General features: G+C 42.3%; 2 protein-coding genes across 2 annotated transcripts in view; both read left to right on the forward strand.

Moving 5' to 3' along the window:
* LOC309400013 (zinc finger protein 202-like) overlaps positions 1 to 20,473 on the forward strand; it is a gene marked incomplete at its 3' end in the record, with an annotated part of 50,616 nt that overhangs the window by 1,263 nt on the left and 28,880 nt on the right. Inside the window, exon 2 of the mRNA XM_081968308.1 lies at positions 431 to 1,014. Within this exon, the coding sequence (XP_081824434.1) occupies positions 598 to 1,014 (417 nt within the window). The 5' untranslated portion in view covers positions 431 to 597. The remainder of the gene's footprint in view (positions 1 to 430; positions 1,015 to 20,473) is intronic.
* LOC309383884 (uncharacterized protein) lies at positions 1,135 to 7,903 on the forward strand. Its single transcript, XM_081936884.1, has 4 exons — positions 1,135 to 1,409; positions 1,530 to 1,597; positions 3,820 to 3,949; positions 4,824 to 7,903. The coding sequence occupies exons 1-4, from the start codon at positions 1,301 to 1,303 to the stop codon at positions 6,281 to 6,283; spliced, it is 1,767 nt and encodes a 588-aa protein (XP_081793010.1). The 5' UTR covers positions 1,135 to 1,300; the 3' UTR covers positions 6,284 to 7,903.

The following is a 20,473-nucleotide window of genomic DNA, read 5'->3' on the forward strand; positions in this document are numbered from 1 at the left end:
TCCTATCATGTCCTGAGGGTGAATCCTATCACCCTGGAGCTGAAACAGGGAGGGAAAAACTGCAGGGAGTTGCTTTGCCTTTAAAATATGTTTCTCCTTTTGTCACCCAGGGAAATATAATATTCTGCTTTTTTAGTATTTCCTAAAATATTTCATTCTTCTAGGATGGGGGCGGGTACTAACTTTCTTCATAGGTGTTTACAAAGCAAGCCCTACTTTGTGAGAAAGAAAGAAATTGAAAAATTTATACAAAATGCATTTATTCAATATTCCAAGTCCTTGATGGAAGTCAATCCCATATTTTGTACAAACACACACATTCTTGCAAAAAGACTAACTGTTCAATTTCTCTGTAATCCTTTATTAGCTGAGAAAAATGAGTGTTCTTCAGGGGTTAAATCTATCCCTTTCTGCTTAACCTCACATACAGAAATTGGAAACCATTTATACTACCTCTCTGGGAGGCAAAAAGTTGGACAAAGACGGCTGAAAGTCTTGCCTGACCTGTAGCTACAGGAATGGTACTATGAATAGAAAGGTGGTTGGAGATCAACAAGATTCCCTGGGACCCATTTGAAGTTGCAGGAAGAAGAAGGAATGAAAAGCCACTCTTTAGAGAATAAGGAAATTGGAAAAGGCCCTTTGGGTGTCCAGCCTGGGAGCTATGAAGAGATCTGGGCAAGAACTGGGCAGAAGATCCTGGAGGAGACAACCACCCTTTCAGAACTTCAGCCATGGAAGTTCAGCAGCTTCCAGCACCAGGAGGATGAAGGACCGCGAGGACTTTGCAGCCAACTCCATTCCTTTTGTAGTCAATGGTTGAGATCAGAAAAGTACAAAAAGGCGCAGATACTGGACCTGGTTGTTTTGGAACAGTTCTTGGCGCTTCTGCCCCTGAACATTGAGAGCTGGGTACGAGAGTGTGGAGCAGAGACCAGCTCCCAGGCGGTGGCCCTGGTGGAAGGTTATCTCCTGAGCCAGGTGGAGGAGCAGAAGGAGAGGATTGACTGGCAGGTGAGAGACCTTCTAATCTAATGCACTAAATCTAACAGTGGGTTTGAATTCTTAACTCATGCCTGCCAGAGTTCTTTGGCATCCGTTATACATGGAGATACTGTACTTCTAATTCTTGTAGGACCTTGTTCTTTTATTTGTGATAGCTGTTCCTTTCCTAATTTCCATCCTCACGGATGGACTTCTGGGGCCTTGGAGGGGTGTTCACAGAAGAAGAATCCACTTTTTGATGTGTATTGTCCATTTATTCTTCTTGTTGTTTCCTGCCTAGTTTTTCAAGTCCTTCATGGTTGAGATCAGAGATCCTGAGGAAAGGAGGCATCCTTCAAGTTCATCTCCGAAAATGATTTTCAGGAGGATCTCTCAGGAGGATCTAAATATGGACATGACTGGAGGTAATCTAAAGCTCTCCCGTTCCCCAGGGAGATCTCAGGTGTTTCATCTTCTCTAGGCCTTCTCTTCTATAGAACTTCTACATTATGAATTATGCAGTGTAAATTCTGTCTCCCTCATAGGGAAGAATAGAAGGAAGTTGACCCTTCCTGATGGTGGAACTGAAAGAATGGTTGAAACTCCAGTTCAAGTAAGAGGAAATTAATTTCTTAGATTTGTATGCTCCCTTTCCTTCAGAAAGTCAAGCTGATGTATGTAGACAGTCTCCTTCCATTTTTCCTTCTTTTTGGGGTTGGCTTATTTTTGTGTTCCTGAGCAAGATTGAAAGTTGAAGTAGATTCTCTTTAGGAAATATTTTATTAAAGCCACCACTTTAAATAACTGCTAATTGCTTCCTATTATTATTAGAATTGTACTTATGCTAATTACTCACTTTTCAAATAACCCTTGTTTGTAACTTTTTGACTTGGATTTGTGCAAGGATGCAGAAAACTGTCTAAATATTCAGATTGGCAATTCTAATGCCTTGAATTGTGCCTGCATTTGGAGGCCAAACAGTCAAGCTTTGCACAAGCTAAAGAAGTTCCCCTCACGAAATTTCTTCCACTTTGTTATCTTCCATTCAGACTACAAGCAGCTTCCTTAAAATGTGAGGAGAACCAGAAAGAAATTCCTGGCTGGGCTCTCCCAGCACTTTAATGAGTCTTGGGGCATCATGAGACATTTACTAAAAAGCTAAACAATTCAGTCCAATTCAAATCTCTATTGTCAGAGTACAACATGTGTATAATGAGATTGGCTAAGGCTCCCTTCCTGCAACCCCAACACAATACAACTCACAGTGAAAGACAAAATAATAATAATTCCTAGCCCAGTGAATCCTACCAATAAACACCCAGTCCTACAAGTCAATGTATTATGTGGTTGTAATGTTATTTTTCGTTCAGGACTCAGACAGTCCACGGATAAAAACTGTTCGTCAGCCTGTTTGTGCGGCTGCGATGCTTCTATATCTCCTACCTGATGGTAGGAGAGGAAAGAAGGGCAGACCAGGGTGTTAGTCGTCCCTGAGGATTTTCCTCGCTCCTCTGAGGCAGTGAGCCCTAGTGATGTCGTCTAGCCCCCAATGTTTTGTGCTGTGCTCCCCACCGTCTGTAAAATCTTTTTATCCGCAGCTGTCAAGCCAGCATACCACACCGTAATGCAACGAGTGAGGATGCTTTCTATTGTGGACCGGTAGAAGGAGGTCTTCAGTTGCGGTTCCACTTTATTTTTTCACAAGACCCTGAGGAGTCTGGCTTCCCATCATGCACTTGACTTGAGAGTGCAGGCTGATTGGCAAATGGGTGTGTTTGTCTGTCTGCCCACTAGATGGAGAAAGAGAGCAACAACAGTATAAACGTACCGTATTTTTTGGAGTATGAGACGTACCAGAATATTAGACCCACCAAGGTTTTGAAGGGGCAAATGTTAAAAAAAAGTTGGTAGGTAGATGGAGAGAGTGAGTACGTAGATAGGTAGATAAAGGGATAGAGAGAGAAATAGAGAGAGAGAAATACAGTAGGTAGATAGGGAGAGAAAGAGAGAGAGAGAGAGAGAGAGAGAGAGAGAGAGAGAGAAATACAATAGGTAGGGAGAGAGAGAGAGAGAGACAAAGTAGGTAGGTTGGTAGGTAGAGTGAGAGAGAGAAATAAAGTAGGTAGGTAGGGAGAGAGAGAGAATAGGTAGGTAGGTGTTTCCACGTGTATTTATCCATGTGCTGGGGAAGCAAATTGCTGACAATTTGCAGCACCTAAGACTTTGTTTCTCTTGGCACAGCACTTGATCAATGAAATTCACATCAATCACTCTAACTAAAGAGCTTTCCAAAAGGAAAAAAAAAGTTTTAGCACTCTGCAAACCTCCCAAAAACTTCCTTTTTTTACAACAACCCCGCCCCTTTTAAAATAATGCAGGAATAGCCTTTAGGGGGCTTGATGAGTGCTCCTGAGGGGGGGGGCAAAAATAAGTAAAAAATGGCCCGTTTTTGTACATTTCTGCCTTCCTCAGCCCCCAGGAGCTCTTTGAAAGCCTCCATAAGGCTATGCACGGCCATTTTGGTGAAGGGGCGGGGCATCGGGAGGCATTCAGTGTATAAGACGCACCCAGATTTTCAGCCTCTTTTTTGAGGGAAAAAGGTGCATCTTATACTCGGAAAAATACATATATACCACAATGTATATTTATATATTCTGGCATAACACTACCCAACACATTTCTTCAATCCAAACATTTTCTCACATAAACCCTGGAATGCTACCTAGCAGAGCCAATTACCTTAGTGCATAGCATTACTTCGGGAATTTGTAAGCGATAGGAGCTTTTTTAAAACAATACCTCCTGGGCCTTCTGTGTACTCTCTTTCCCCGTCAGGAGGGCCTTGTCTCCTTCGAGGAGGTGGCTGTGTATTTCTCCAAGGAGGAATGGTCTCAGCTGGATCCTGGCCAAAAAGCTCTGCATTGGGAAGTCATGATGGAAAATTACAGGAACGTGGCCTCTCTTGGTAAGGGTGTTTCCTACTCTGCAGACAGAGAATTCAGGAAGACTTTTTGTAGTTGGATACCTCTGGCTGTTTCTCATTTTAAAAATCTCAAATTGAGGTCATCTCTGGGCAGGAAGCAGGTAGAAACACACCATTCTCCTGCTCCTAGGAAGGAAATAGATCCATGGCATTCTCTTTAAATGAATCCTGTGCCATTTCACATCCAGTGTGTTTTCTATTTAAAAATGTCAGTGGCAAAGTCATTCCTTGTCTTGATGTAATGTTAAACTCCATCGCAGATTTCAGCTTTTTTGGCCCAGATAATTCCATATCAGTCCTGTGAAGCCGTGATGACGCAGTGGTTAGAATGCAGTACTGCAGGCTACTTCTGCTGACTGCTGGCTGCCTGCAATTTGGCAGTTCGAATCCCACCAGGCTCAAGGTTGACACAGCATTCATTCCTTCTAAGGTCAGTAAAATAAAGACCCAGATTGTTGGGGGCAATTTACTGACTCTGAAAACCGCTTAGAGAGGGCTGTAAAGCACTGTAAAGTGATATATAAGTCTAAGTGCTATTGCTATGAGGCCTTGTCATTCAAGTAAGTGGGTTAACTGGTTCTATTTTATTTCTATCCTGCAACTTAGAATTAGGGGTGAAATGGTGACGGTTTCCCATTGCAAACATGCAGCTTAAGCTTAATAGAAGAATAGTAGTATTTTCCTCCACTTCAATCATGTGATTTTCGGCAAATAAAAAACAAAATGCAAGTGAAACATGTTTTCTGTAAGAAGAAAAAGAGGAGGCTGAAGATGAGTTTCAAAGGGGGATGATTTCCGGCTGATTGATCTTTTCCTTTAAACTTGGTGTATTGTTTATTTCTCTTTCCCCTTGAAGGTGATAATGAGAAGGTCCATGAAGAGTCAAGAGAATCATTCCAAGGGTTCAGGCATGGAGACGTAATGGAGAAGCCTGCAATTCAAATGGAATTCCACAGGCAGGAGAGAAACCCCTCAAGTAATTGGAATAAGGAAAGCTCATCTTCCATTGAGGCTCACATGCAGGAGCTTCTTGAGGAAGGGGGAAAAATACAGAAGAAATATATGGGGAAAGGTGTAAAACTGTCCAAAGACACATTAGAGGTAAATGAACACTATCCATCCACATCCAAAGGACGGGATTATATACGCAAAGACAATGGAAAAAATTGCAATTGGAGTATCCCATTTTCTCAGGAAAATGGGTCTCTTACATCACAAAAAAGTCTTCCCATCGGGGAGACTCTGGAGGATGGAAAGAGCTTCTGTGAAAGGAAGACTTTGACTGCTCAGGAAAGAAACCACAAGGAGAAGCCATATAAGTGCATGGACTGTGGTTCGGGATTCCATAAGATTGCATCCCTTCTGAGACATAAGATAATTCTCACATGTGATGCACAATATAAATGCATAGATTGTGGAAAGAGCTTCAACAAAGAGAGTAAACTTACATTCCATAAAATGATTCATATGGGGGAGAAGCCATTTAAATGCCTGGTGTGTGGAAAGGGCTTCAGTAGAAACAGTGTACTGACTCTCCATCAAAGGATCCACACAGGGGAAAAGCCATTTAAATGCATGGAGTGTGGAAAGAGCTTCTTCCACCCTAGTGGCCTCATTAGTCATAAAAGGATCCACACAGTGGAGAAGCCATTTAACTGCATGGAGTGTGGAAAGGGCTTCAGTACAAGTAGTGCCCTTACCGTCCATAAGAAGATCCACACCGGGGAAAGGCCATTTAAATGCCTGGAGTGTGGAAAGAGCTTCTTCCACCCTAGTGGCCTCATTCGTCATAAAACGAGCCACACAGGGGAAAGGCCATTTAAATGCATGGAGTGTGGAAAGCGCTTTAGTAGAAACACTACCCTTACCATCCATAAGAGGATCCACACAGGGGAGAAGCCACATAAATGCATGGAGTGTGGAAAGAGCTTCTTCCACTGTAGTGGCCTCATTAGACATAAAAGGATCCACACAGGGGAAAAGCCATTTAAATGCATGGAGTGTGGAAAGGGCTTCACTTTAAGCCGTAGCCTTACCGTCCATAAGAGGATCCACACAGGGGAGAAACCATACAAATGCATGGAGTGTGGAAAGGGCTTCAGTAGAAGCAATACCCTTACCATCCATAAGAGGATCCACACAGGGGAAAGGCCATTTAAATGCATGGAGTGTGGAAAGGGCTTCATGGCAAGCAGTGCCCTTACCGTCCATAAGAGGATCCACACCAGGGAAAAGCCATTTAAATGCATGGAGTGTGGAAAGGGCTTCAGCATAAGCAGTGCCCTTACCGTCCATAAGAGGATCCACACAGGGTAGAAACCATACAAATGCATGGAGTGTGGAAAGGGCTTCAGTACACGCCGTTCTCTTACTGTCCATAAGAAAATCCACACATAGGAGAAGCCATTTAAATGCATGGTATGCAGAAAATCTTTTAACCAGAGCTATCATCTTACTCACCATCAAAGGATCCACACAAGGGAGAAGAAGCCAAGATAAATGCATGGACTTTGGAGAGAGCTTTAGGAGGACAAATGACCTAATTTCCCATACAAAGATACGCTTAGGTGGGAACATGATGTTAATTCTAGAAAGTTACATTTTTGAATTTTCCTATTTACAGAGACTGAGCTTGCAAAGGAATTATTTTCTTAGTCTGAACGACGGATATGAATTTACTAACAAAATGCAAACAATGGGCGGGTGTCATTTTAATTCTGACCTGGATTATTTATATTTAAGTACAATTTATTTATTTTCAAAAGTACGATTCCTACTCTCCACTTGTTTCTTCTTCCCATGTGATCATATTCAAAAGGCTTTAAATTTCCCTATTTTCCCTCATTTTTCCCTTTCTGATTCATTAATAGACACCCAATTTCTTAGAGTACTTTCCTCCATCCTCAGGAAAGTTGGAATGGTGCAGCCGAGAGATTGTAGGCCAGTGATGGCGAACTTTTTAGGCCCCGATTGCCAAAACTATACGCGCCTGCATGCCCTAACTGAAAGTTGTTCATATATGCATGCGAATATGCCCGTGCCATGGACATGCAATAATATGCACATGCACATCAGAGATCTGAAAACCAGCTGGCTGGCAGGAGGTGGGTTATCCCAATATTGGCAGCGCGGCAACAGGTAACAGGTAAGATCAGTGCAGCAACAGGTAAGAAGCTCACAAAAGAAACTCCACGGAGATGTGACCTGGGCTGACGGCGCATGTGCCAGCACAACACAGAGGGCTCTGCATGCCACCTCCCGAACATGTCCCATAGGTTCACCATCACAGTTCTTGGCTTTTTAAAATATACAAATATAATCCAAAGAGACTTCAAGTTGCATCAAAGTTTAGAGTGAGGTGGAATTTGATACTGAATTGTCTTATTCAGGAATTGCGACATTGCTTTGCTTTTTTTATAGATTGTGCCAATTTTGCTTTTTCAAATATAGCCAATTTATGTTTAATCAGTTCCATATTTCCTTTTATACTTCTGTTCTGCGGTTTCTTTTGCAGTTCACTCTCTAAATTTCTATACCTTTCTTTCAGCTCTCTTATTTTTAGATTCTCAGTTTTTTTCTTCCTGGCTGTGGCTGATATTGTGACCCCTCTTATAAATGCCTTAGTTGTATCCCATAGGTTTTGTTTGGATGTATCTCCTGGCCCGTTTTCTTTGAAGAAGAATCTTAATTCTTGGTTAACTCTTTTAATATATTCCTGGTCTTTTAGAATTGATCTATTGAGTAACCAACGATAACTTCCCTTTTGTTTTTTCCAAATAATCCTCATGGGATTGTGGTCAGCCCATAGATTGGGTTCTATATCTATCTCCTTCACTTCTGAAATTATCTCCATCAGCAGCCAGACCATATCTATCCTTGACCAGGATTCGTGTCTATTCAAGTAGAAGGTATATTGCTTTCCCTCTGGACATCTTTCTTGCCATACATCATACAGATTAAGTTCTTCAGCCATTTGGAAGAATGACCTTGGCAAAGTTCTTCTAGCTCCTTTTCTCTTCTTTCCACTTTTATAGTCCCATTTCGGGTCAACTATAGCATTGAAGTCACCCAGTAAACAAACATTTTCATTTCCCATCTCTTGAATAATGCTATATAGTCTATGATAGAAATTTTCCTGGTCTTCATTAGGTGCATATATTACAACCAGTGACACCTTTTTTTGGTTTAACATTATTTCTACGATTAATATTCTCCCTTCCTCATCATGATAAATTAGTTTAGTCTGGATTGTGTCTTTGACATATAATGCTATTCCTCTTTTCTTTTGGTTAGCTAGTGCCGTGTAAAGTTTACCCAATCTAGGACATTCTAAGATCTGGATCTGTCTTTTAGTCATATGGACCTCTTGCATTGCAATTATATCGTAGTTCAAATGTTTTAATTTATTAAATATTGTTTTCCTCTTCTGGGGTAAGTTTAGACCATTAATATTCAATGATAGAATCTTGATTTTTCCCGACATACTTCTATGTGTATATAGGTTGTGTGCTTCTTGTTGCCCTTATTTCTCTCACTTCCTTTGGTTCTTCCCCTTTTTCGTCTAGAACGACTTCTTTCTCCTTTCCTGTCTCCACTGGTTCCTTTTCTCTTCTTATCTGTGCCCTGGATCCTTGCCTCCTTGCTCCCGACTGTTCTCCTTCGTCTTTCTCATCCTCCTGCCCAACAAGAGTATTGTAAAAATCTTCCGCTTGTTCCATCGTGTCTATTCTAAATCTTCTATCTCTCCAAGTTACCAGTATGCCCTCCGGCATCAGCCATCTAAAGTTAATTTCAAATTTGTTCAGGACAGATGTTAAAAATTGATAGGACCTTCTTAATTCTCTAATTCTCCTCGGTACCTGTTTTAGAACTGTTAGTTGTCGATGGTTGTACATTATCAGGTTGTCTCTTATTCTATTCAGCACCTCGTCACGTATTGATTTTTTAACAAGCTTTACATGAACTTCTCTTGGTAAATTATTCTTTTTTGCGTAGTTTGTCTGTATTCGATACGTCTCGTCGATCTCACTTGCCATCTCATCCTTTTCTATTCCCAAAGCCTTTGCCATAAGGTCTGCCATCATGTCTGGTAAATCCTCACCTTTTTCTTCCTTTACGTTCTGGAACCGTAGGAATTGGGCTGCTTTCTCCGATTCTAATGCGAGGACCGTTAACTAAAGTTCCTTGTTTGCCTGGATCAGCCTAGAACTCAGATGCTCCATTTTTTCATCCTCCTTTTCCAACCTTCCTTCTATTACATTTATTCTTTGTTCGTGTTTATTGATCTGTTCCTGGAACTTCTCACATTTATCGTCCATCTTCTGCATTCTCTCCTTTAATTCTACAGTATCACTCCTTATTTTTCTAATATCCTTTTAAAGTTCTTCCTGATTTTTAGCCATTGCTTCCTGCATGGTCTGTAATATCATCTGCAATTCCTGAGTTGAATTGGATCTTTCTCTCTGAAGCATATCCTCCGAAGATCTTTGGTTTGAAGGACTTGCAGCCACTAGGGATGGCTGGGATTCTGCCTTCCTCCCTGTGCCAATTTTCGTTAAATTTGTACTATTTGTCATTTTTTGGAAGAATTGGATCCCTACTTTAATTTTTCTCCAGAATCCCATTTTCTTCTCTCCCTTGTAACTTTCTCCAGTCCTCCTTCCTTCCTGCCTTCCTGCCTTCCTTCCTCTCCCTCTCTTCCCTTTCTGTCTCCTCTTCCCTCTTCCTCTACTCAATTATCAATTTTAAATAGCGATAGGGGCAGTGGTGGGTTTCTGCCGGATCGCACCGGATCGCGCGATCCGGTTGGTGAATGAACCCGGAAGTAAGTTCTTGCCCCACCCCTGTCATGTGACGGCGCTTGCCTGTGCTCCACCAGGTCAGGTGCGACCGGAGAAGTTTCTCTTCTCAGAAATGTCTTCAGTGGAGGGGTGGCAGCCTGCGTCCCTTTCAGGAGCTCCACTGGAAAACTTCTCAGATCGCGCCCAAGCTGGTGGAGCGCAGGCAAGCGCCGTCCTGTCGCCATGGAGATAGTGAGTGAGGGGAATCGCGTAGTTGCTCAGATCACACGGGCGCAGCCCGAGAAGACATTTCTGAGAAGAGAAACCTCCAGTCGGGCTGCACCCGTGTGATCTGAGGAACCACGCGATTCCCCTCACTCACTGTATCCTGAAATATAGCAACTTCCACACTAAGGCTCAGCAACGTGTGTGGGGGGGGATGTTTCAAGGACTTGAAGACCCTGGCAGAAGCCCCCCAACGGCCTTGGGGGCCAAGGAGCCATTCCGGGGTCCCTGCTGACACCCAGCCCAAACTTCGCCCAAGTGGGGAGGGGTCTCTGGCTTCAGAAATAACGGAGGGGATTCGGAGCGAGGCTTTCAGGCGCAACTGCCGCAGGGATCTCCGCCCATCCCAGGAGCAGCGGTAGGAAGGCAGCCGCTGCACGGAGCCCTCTGGCCCCCAAAGACTCCAAGGCCCCGGGCCTTGGGGCGGCCAAGAGGGGCGTCTGCCTGGACATCGCCCGCCCTTACACAGCCGGCCGGCCTCGGGGGAAGCGGCACCTTTGGGGCCACGGGAGCCCCCCCAGCTGCCCCGCCATGGAGGCCTGGGGGAGCCCCTGCGGATCGCCCCCGGGAAGGCCGGCCAGAGCTGCCGGGCGGCGTTTGCCTTTGAAGGGCGGAGGGAGCCTGGAGCGGACCAACCGGTTTGTTTGCCTCTCCCGCTCGCCAGGTTAGACTTTAACACGACTGCAGCGGCGGCGGCGGCTCCAGGCTCTCCTTCCGCCAGGAAGCCAGGGAAGCATGACGTTGTGGCAGCTGCTGCAGCCTGGATGAGAAGGAAGCCCGAAAAGAAGAAAAAGGGAAGTCGGAGAGCCTCCCAGGGCCGCCTCCTCCGCCACCCCAGGGATCCCTTCCCGCCAGCCGCGTTTCGCCTGGGATGAGCTCCGTGGGCGACCTGGGAAGGGCTGCGGGGGTCCCGTGGTGGGTGCTGGATCGTCAGCTGCTCCCTTCCACCCCCGGAGGGAAGCAGAGCTCCGCTGGGGGTTTAGAAGCAGAAGCTGTGGGGAGCCTGGCCTGTACAGGGAGGCCTCCCACCACAGTGGAGCCTAAAATGTATGTTGTTAAGTGAGACATTTTAATGTGAGTTTTTTCACCTCCTTTCTTGTCACCGTTGTTAAGTGGATCATTGCAGTTGTTAAGGTAGTCACACGGTTGTTAAGTAAATCTGGCTCCACCATTGCCTTCCACCAAGGGAATGGGGTTGTGGGGAAAGGAGTAGGAGGAGAAGTCAAAGGACAAAAAGGAAAAAGATAAGGAGGGAGAGGACTGTGGGGTCCTTGGTGTTCTCTGAACTTGGGCGGCAAGCCACTCCCACCCAGTCACATGGCCGGCAAGCCACTCCCACAAAGGAGGCCACACCCACAGAGTAGGTTCCAAAAATTTTTGAAACCCACCACTGGGTAGGGGGTAGTAAACTCTATATATCGATAAGTTCGTATGTTATGTGAGAACAGCTGTCATAGGATAGGGAGAGAGTGAGAGAGACTTATCAATTTATCACTATATATATGTGATATATATATATGTGTGTGTATGTCACACTTATAATACTCCGAAGTTTCTATTAATCTATTAATCTATTTTATTAACTTAATAAAATCTAAGAGTAAATTGCTTATAGTTATTACTTATATTGTGATCAAACAATCTCCTAAATTAATCAGTACTAGTGCCAATAATATCGAAAAGAGTTAGGATTAATAATCTTACAGCAATAACAATAACAAAAACAGTATATTCCTTTGATGGTAATATTATAACATTAATTTTTATTTTTTAAGTTCAACCTTAGATGCTTCCCTCCTGTGTTGGATAATTATATGAGAATGTTCTGGGTTCCCCTGCTCCGATAGATCTTTCTCTCTCTCCAGTTGTTTCTATTAGTAGTGTCCAAAGATTAGCCTCAAAAAACTCTAGTAGTCAGCTCTCTTGTTATCCAGAGAAGATAGTCACCAAAATTCCTGTTTTCTCTTAAGGTATTAAGAGGGGGGGAAATTCCAAATTTCGCCAATAGATGTCGTTCTTCCACTCATGCAGAAGCTAACCAACTGCAGGCTATCCACAGATATATGTTGCAAAGTTATAAGTTAATATTGTATTATTACCTAAGGCGGACACAGACCAGGTGTTTATACAAAACTACAGACCAATCTCACTGCTAAATGCAGATTACAAAATCTTTGCCTCAATAATAGCAGAAAGGTTGAAAAAATTTCTTACATCATTCATCCATACAGATCAAAACGGATTCCTCCCCAGAAGACAAATTAAAAACAATATGAGAATTATGTTGAACATTCTTGAATATTAGGAAGTGCACAATGAAAAAAAGGTTGCACTAATCTTTCTCGATGCCCAAAAGGCATTTGATAATGTCAACTGGGAATTTTTGCACCAACAATTAGAATACATGGATTGTGGGGATAAATTTATAAACACGATCAGAGCAATTTATACAAACCAAAAAGCCAAAGTAATAATCAATGGTGAATTAACACAAAGTATTATAATCCAGAAAGGTACAAGACAAGGTTGCCCCATCCCGCCTGCTGTTTATACTAACCCTAGAAGTACTAGCCAGGAATGTACGTAAAGAGGTACAGATAAAGGGACTAGAAATCAAAAATGAGCAATTTAAGTTACAGGCCTTTGCGGACGATCTAGTGTTTGTGCTAGAAGATCCTATAAAGTCTGGTACGAAACTCATTGAGGAATTGACAGAGTATGGGAAAATAGCGGGTCTAAAGATAAATATGACAAAGACCAAAATGCTGACTAAAAATATGACATCAAAAGCAAAAGAGGAGTTAACGAAGAAATTGGGTATCCAAATTGTCAAAAAAGTTAAATATCTTGGTATATATCTATCTGCGAGGTGTGTGACCATCAAAGAAGATAATTATACTAATTTGATTAATAAAACTAAGAAAGATCTAGAAAGATGGAAAAACCTACAACTGTCCCTGATGGGCAGGATCGCAGTTATAAAAATGAATATATTACCAAAATTTATTTTCCTATTTCAGAATATTCCCATTAAATTAGAAAAAGGTGTCTTCAAGGATTTGAATCAATTGGTTTTGAAATTTATTTGGCAGGGAAGAAAACCAAGAATAAAACTTAAGGCTATGCAAGACACTAAGGAAAAGGGAAGATTTGGCGTACCAGATTGGGAACTCTATTATACTGCGGCCATACTAAAATGGCTAAGGGAATGCATAATGCTGAGAAATAAAAGATTACTCAAATTGGAAGGCCATGACCTCCAAGCAGGCTGGCATGCCTTCCTCTGGTATGAAAAAGGATCTGCACACAAATATTTTAGTAGACATTACATCAGACAATCTCTGTTACTAATATGGAACAAAATTAAACATGACCACTATACCAAAATACCTATTTGGCTATCTACGATGGAAGCATACATACACCCAAATTTAATCATCATGGAAAATATAGTCACATATAAAAAGTTATTGAACAGGCAGGGGGAGATCAAAACCAGATCAGAATTGACATCAAGGAGTACAAGTAGAATGGTGGTCTTATTTACAGATACAATCAAGGTATGCACAGGATAGGAAGAACGAAGGTATTGCCAAAGACTACACAATATTAGATAAACTGTTGATACAGACAGAAAACAGACTGATCAAAGTGCTGTATAGATTCTTGTTGGAATATAAACTAGAGGAGGAACATGTCAAAGAAAACATGATCGCCTGGGCGAAAAATTTCGTTTACAATGTGGAATTGGCTAAGTGGGAAAAACTTTGGATACTTAATCAGAAACTAACATTGGCTACGGCGTATAAAGAAAATCTTTATAAGATGTTCTACAGATAGCATCTCCCTCCAGCACGGCTTTCCAAAATGTTCAAAAATCTGGCCCCAAATTGTTGGAAGTGTAAAAAAACACCAGGCACTTTCTATCATGTGGACGTGCAATGAGGCAAAAAAAATTGGAAAATGATTCAATCATGGTTAGAACAAATGGTGGGAGAACAAATTATGTTTAAACCAGAAACTTTTCTCCTAGGCATAATACCGGAGAGGTTTAAGAAAGATACACTTTAATTATACATATACTAACTGCAGCGCATAACCTATGCATAGTATTGGAAAAAAGAAAATACAGCATCAGAGCTTGATACAATCAGAAAAGTGTTGGCTTGGTTCCGGTTGTGGAGAGCGACGGGCGTGTTTCGCTCGCCCTGCGCGCTCTTGGTGGGCTCCTCCCTGATCGGGGGGGCACAGGGAGGTTTGTAGGGGCCTCTGCCGAAGGGGCGGCTAGCTGGGGGTCATCGGCGTCGGCCGCATGGGGGCTCCCTGCATTGCCCTAGGCACCAGGAGGCCAAAGGGGGGGCGCGAGGAGCTTCTATGCTCCTGCGCGCTTTCGCGTCAAGACAGCTGGACGAATGTGACAATTGGAAGGCTGCAGCTGCTATGTGGTGAGGTGGAAATTCTCCCCGTTCCCTTTTCTGACTGTTAAAAGAAGAATTGCCAGCTGTTTAAAGCGCTTCAATCTGTTCCTGGGAAGTGTGATTGGAGGGAGGGGGATCCCCCCCCTTGGAAAAGTGGCTTTGAACTGCTCTCTACCCTCAGAGGAGGAGGAGGGGGGAGAGCTCTGGAATGAAATCACACTCATAGCAAGCAAGCAGATGAATACCCTGCTGCAATTGTGAAAGAGAGGTGATGATCTGACTTTTTTGAAAACTTTGAAAACTTTTGGTTTGTTGCTTTCTGATCCCGGTGCTGGCAAGGCAAGATGGCACACTTCCGCTGTCTTTATGTACTTTGAAATTTGACTCCACCCATGGAAATTGCTGGCATTTTGTCTTTGTCTCCGTGACACTCAGAGATATCTCTTGATATACTGTATTCTGGACTTGGAACAATGGATTTTATTTTCTGGATTTGAACTATAGAGAAGGTCTCTATTTGCCTGGACTGTCTGCCTCATGATCTATCTTGGCTATCCCCTTTTACAGCTCCCTTCTCACTGTATTGACACAGACACCTCTGAGCTTTCTTTATCAAAATGGCACCGAAAAGACCACCACCTGGGAAACCAGGCTTTGCTGGTTCTGCTCCAACATCCTCAACGTCCAGCCCCAGCGGGCAACAGACATTAGCATCTCTGTTACAGCCCTAGGCCCCGGAGGAGGACCTAACCCAACAGATGCTCCAAAAGATCTTAAAGGAGCAGGAGGACTTGAAGAATCAACTGAAAGGAGTTCCGGTTCCGGCGGCAGCGGCGACGGGCAGCTCTTTGCCCGCTCCGGCTCTCCGGTGGGCTTCCCCACTCCTTGGGGGGCACAGGACACCCCTCAGAGGGGTCCTGCCGGAGGGGCGGCATCGCGGGGAGCTCCTGCATCGGCGGCGGGCGGCGGGAGGTCTCTCGCGCGCCCAAGGCACCGGGGAGCTAGATCGGAGGGCGCCTCGCGTTTCTGCGCTTCGCGCCTCGCTAAAGCCGTCGGGAGAATGAAGCAATTGAAGGAAGCAGCTGCGGTGCGGTGAGGCTGCTTCTCTCTTCATGCCCTATTTTGCACAAAGAACTAGTTAGCTTTCTTTAAATAACTTTCGGAGTATTCTGGAGGCGCGGCTGGAGGGAGGGGGGTTTCCCCCCCCCTTGGATAAGCGGCGAGGAATAATTTTGCTCTCAGCCCCCGGGGAAGGAGGAGGGGGGAGAGCCAACGAATGAAGCCTCACCCAGGTTGGATGATTTTCTTTGCAATTTAATTTCACTATTTACTGTGATTTGAGGACTTTTGGAACTTTTTAAAACTTTGATATGCCTCTGTGCCCAAAATTGGCAGGGCAAGATGGCACACTTCCGTTGTCTTTATGAACTGTGAAACCTGACTCCACCTTTAAAATTCAGGCTTCCGGTCTTTGTCTCCGTGTCTCCCAGAGGAATCTCTTGTGGATTGGTCTTTTTGAACTTTCTAGGGGAAACCTTTCATCTATTGCCAGACTTATTAGAGAGATTCTCTTCTGCCTGGTTCTTCTGCTCCCGGACCTCACCTGGCTACCCTTCTTTTCTAACTGTTTATCTTATATATGGACTGAACTTCTAATGTTATAAAGGATGGCATCCAAAAGACCACCTCCTGGGAAATCTGGCTTTGCCACATCTGCTCCAACATCTGTAACATCCAGTCCAGCCACACAGTCCAAGATAACAGAACTGATGCAACCTAAGACTATAGAGATGGACTTTCAACAAATGCTTCAACAAATTTTACAGGGCCAGGAGGAAATCAAGAAACAGCTAAGGGAAATGAAAGATGAAATTAAAGAAAATCAAGCCCAAATTTATAAGAACTCACAGAGACTGGATCTTGTGGAAGGGGGGGTGGAGGAGGTGAGGGGGGGGGGTGGAAGCTGTGCAGAAAGGGAACAAAGATCTTGACATCCAACAGATGAAATTAGAATTTGAGAGAATGTCCTATTATCTTAGATTTCAAAATGTTATAGAAGAAGATGGGGAAAATATAAGGGACATCATGACAAACATTCTGGCTGACTACACACACAAAGAAAAACAACAGATGGGGTGGGATATAGATCTGGTTTATAGAGTGAATTCAGTTTACGCTAGAACACACAATGTACCCAGGGAGGTTCACATTAAATTCCTTAGAAAAAGCACAAGAGATGAAATTCTGGGTGTACAAAGGGGGCAAGCATTGATATATCATGATATGGAGATAACCATTCTGAAGCAGATCCCTAAGAAGATTAGAGAAAAAAGAAAAAATTATTCGCAATTAGCGAATAAATTATACCAGAAAGGGGTGTGGTTTAGATGGTTGATGCCTGAAGGTATGCTGATATTCTGGGAGGAGACAAGAATTAGAATTAATTCACCCATAGAGGCGCAGGCCTTTATGGAAAAAAATAAAACACTCCTAGAGAAACCACCAGATACCACAACGGACACGCAGGACACGGGAGGGGCCAGAGCTCTGCCAGTGGAGGGAGATGGGGCAATAGCAAGAAGACTCAGATCACAAAAATAAACAAGAAAATCATATTATTATAAACTGACCGAAAGTGAAAATGGAATTATATTTGGATTTTATATTGTAATGTTTAATTTGATTGAATTTAATAATAGAACTAATATGCTGACTGTAATCAATTATATACTAATGCATTATATTAAATGTATACTATGGGTATGGAGGGAGGGGGGCCTCACACACTTTGCAACTGCCAAAATTTGTATACCTGTCCATTTACCCTTTTCCCTATAAATCTTGAAAAACCAATAAAATTTTATTATAAAAAAAAAAAAAAAAAAGAATCAACTGAAAGAAATGAAAGAACAGCTCAGAGAAAATCAAAACCGAACGGCTCAAAATACACAAAGACTGGAAGTTTTGGAGGAGGGGACGGCCGAGATGAGGGGGGAGGTGAGGGGGGTCCAGAGAGGAAACCAAGAACTTGAGAACCATCAGATAAAAATGGAGTTTGAAAGGATGTCTTTTCTCCTTAGATTTCAAAATGTAATTGAGGCTGATGATGAAGATTTGAGGGAGATTATGACAACGCTATTGGCTGAATATATTAAAAAAGACAGACAGCAGTTGGGATGGGATATTGACCTGGTCTATAGAGTCAATTCAGCTTATGCTAGAACACACAATGTTCCAAGGGAGGTTCACATTAAATTTCTTAGAAAGACTACAAGAGATGAGATTCTGAGTGCACAAAGGGGGCAAGTGTTAAAATACAAGGATAGAGAGATAGTCATCCTGAAACAAATCCCAAAGAAAGTCAGAGATAAAAGAAAAAAATCTTCGCTTTTAGCGAAGAAACTATACCAGAAAGGGGTTTGGTTCCGGTGGCTTCTGCCAGAAGGTATGCTGATATTCTGGGAGGACACTAGAGTTAGAATTAATACAACTATGGAGGCCGAGGCCTTCATGGAAAAAAACAAAGCGCTCTTAGATAAAGCTGATGATACCACACGGGATACACAAGACATGGGAGGTGCCGGAGCCCTGCTGGTGGGGGGAGAAGAGGCAACACTGAGAAAACTTAGATCACAAAAGTGAATTAGAAAAATAATGCAATTGCTAATACAGGGAATTTTTTCTGTTTGATATAAAATAGATTGAAATTACTTGAAGATATAAGGTAAAAATATGCTGTCAAAATATTGCTAAGTAGTAATTATTTAATGTATTAATAAGTGAAAGTTATGAGAATTGGGGGGAGTGCCATTTCCTGCATAATGTAGCTGTCAAAATTTGTAACTTTATCCATTATCCCCTTTCCTGAAAATTTTTGTAAAACTAATAAAAATTTCTGTTTATAAGGAAAAAAGAAAAGAAAAGTGTTGGCTTGTGCAGAAGCAGATAGGCTCACTCTTGAACTTAAAAATAAAGGGGAATCAGAATATTTTGAAGTATGGAACAGATTTTATGATTGGTATAAGACAAGATGACAAGACTGGAACAAATGTATATATTATGATTCGACAGAAGGACAGACAATGTATTAAGTAGATTAACTGTTAATGGTTGAAACTAGCTGTACATAATGTGAATGTATGATCACTCCGACTACGCGGTATTGCATTGTTTTAAATGTAAAAATAATAAAAAATATTTTTTTTTAAAAAAAGGAATTGCGACATTGCATTAACAGTGACAAGTAAGAGGTTTTCTACATTTGATTTTTCATGATTCCTCCATCCTCTCTTTTTGTCCAAAATTCGGGATACTAAAGTGATGCCACTGTGCTAACATTGCAAATGATCAAGCAAGAAAGGTGCCAATCACAAATCAGTTAGACCAAAATAAATAAGCTTTAGTTTTTTAGCCATTGCATGGAGCCTTATTTAGTGAAAGGCCTCATAATCTGAGGGAATTGCCACATGCACATCAATGTATAGTGAGTGAGAAGAGCTGAAAGGATGATGGATTCCTCTTTCTCTGATGAAAAGCCCCCACCCCCAAAGCATGTGCAAAAAAATTTTTCATGCATTACGGCCATACTTTGCTCCTCTAAAGTGTGATGAAGACTAAGAAGTCGTCTAAATCTGATTTTAAAAAAATTAAATATCAATGGTATTGTTACTTTTTTGTCATGTAATATGCTCTTTTACTCTTTGGTTGTATTAAAAATATAGTAATATTCCAATATTTGTAAGTATTTGGATGGGGGCATAGTCTGGATTTTAGAGGCTCTTTAGGATCTCTATAGAACCTTCAGAGTGGCTCTTTTGGAGGAAAGTGAGTTTCGATCCTCCACAGAAATTCACAAAAAGATCACAAATCATTCCTATACAGTAAGTGGAATACATATATGAGGTAGACAGCATCACCACCTGATGGAGTTGTAACTGGCTGACAAACTATACTCAATGAGTATCATGACACTATGTCTACATGGAAGGAACTTAGGTTCCTTCTTGTTCCCAATACTCTTCAATATCTTCATAAATGACTTAGATGAGGGAATAGAAGGGGTACTCATCCAATTTCCTGATGATACTAATCTGGCAGGAATAACCAACACCCCAGACGACAAGCTCAGGATCCAGAAGGATCTTGACAGACTTGCACAATAAGCCCTATCCAAGAAAATAAAAGTTAATGTGGAGAAAAGCAAGGTTTTGCACCTGGACAGGAAAAACCAAAGGTACAAGTACACATTAGGTGAAACCTGGCTCAAAAACAGTAACTGTGAGAGGGACATTGGAGTCCCAGTGGACGATCACTTAATCATGAGTCAGCAAGTGTGTAGCAGCCGCCAAAAAAGCTAATCCCTTGGTTGTATAAACGGGCATAAAATCAAAACAACCTGAAGTATTAATACTGATTTATGAAGACTTAAGTAAGACTACACTTGGAATACTGCATCCAGTTTTGGTTACCACATTGCAAAAAAGATGTTGACACTTTGGAAAAAGTGCAAAGAAGAGCAACTAAGATGATTAAAGGCCTAGCAGGATTGGGGTTAGGCTAGTCTAGACAACAGAAAAGCTAGGGGGATCATCATAGTAGTATTCCAGTATTTCAGTGACTACCACAAAGAGGAAGAGGCCATTTTCAAAAGCACCAGAGGACAGAACAAGAAACAATGGAGAGAAGCAACCTGGAATTAAGGAGAACCTTCCCAACAGTGAGGAAAATAAACCGGTTGAACAGCTTGCCTTCAGAAGTTGTAGGTGGTTCAACACTGGAGGTTTTTAAGAAGAGACTGGACAGTCACTTGTCTGAAATGGTATCTGATTTCCTGCTTGAACAGGGGACTGGAGTAGAATACCTCCAAGGTCCCTTCCAGCTCTCTTCTCATTCCATCTAGAAACTTCAATGTGCTAGAGACACCACTGGTTTTCTTAAGTAGACTGTTTTTGGAATAGTTTGTTGATTTTTATTTTCGCTGGTTGTTCTTATTTTATAATGCCTTGAGATAAAGACATGTGTTA

The sequence above is a fragment of the Natrix helvetica genome (assembly GCF_964273705.1).
Source record: "Natrix helvetica genome assembly, chromosome: 1".
Taxonomy (NCBI): Eukaryota; Metazoa; Chordata; class Lepidosauria; order Squamata; family Natricidae; genus Natrix; species Natrix helvetica.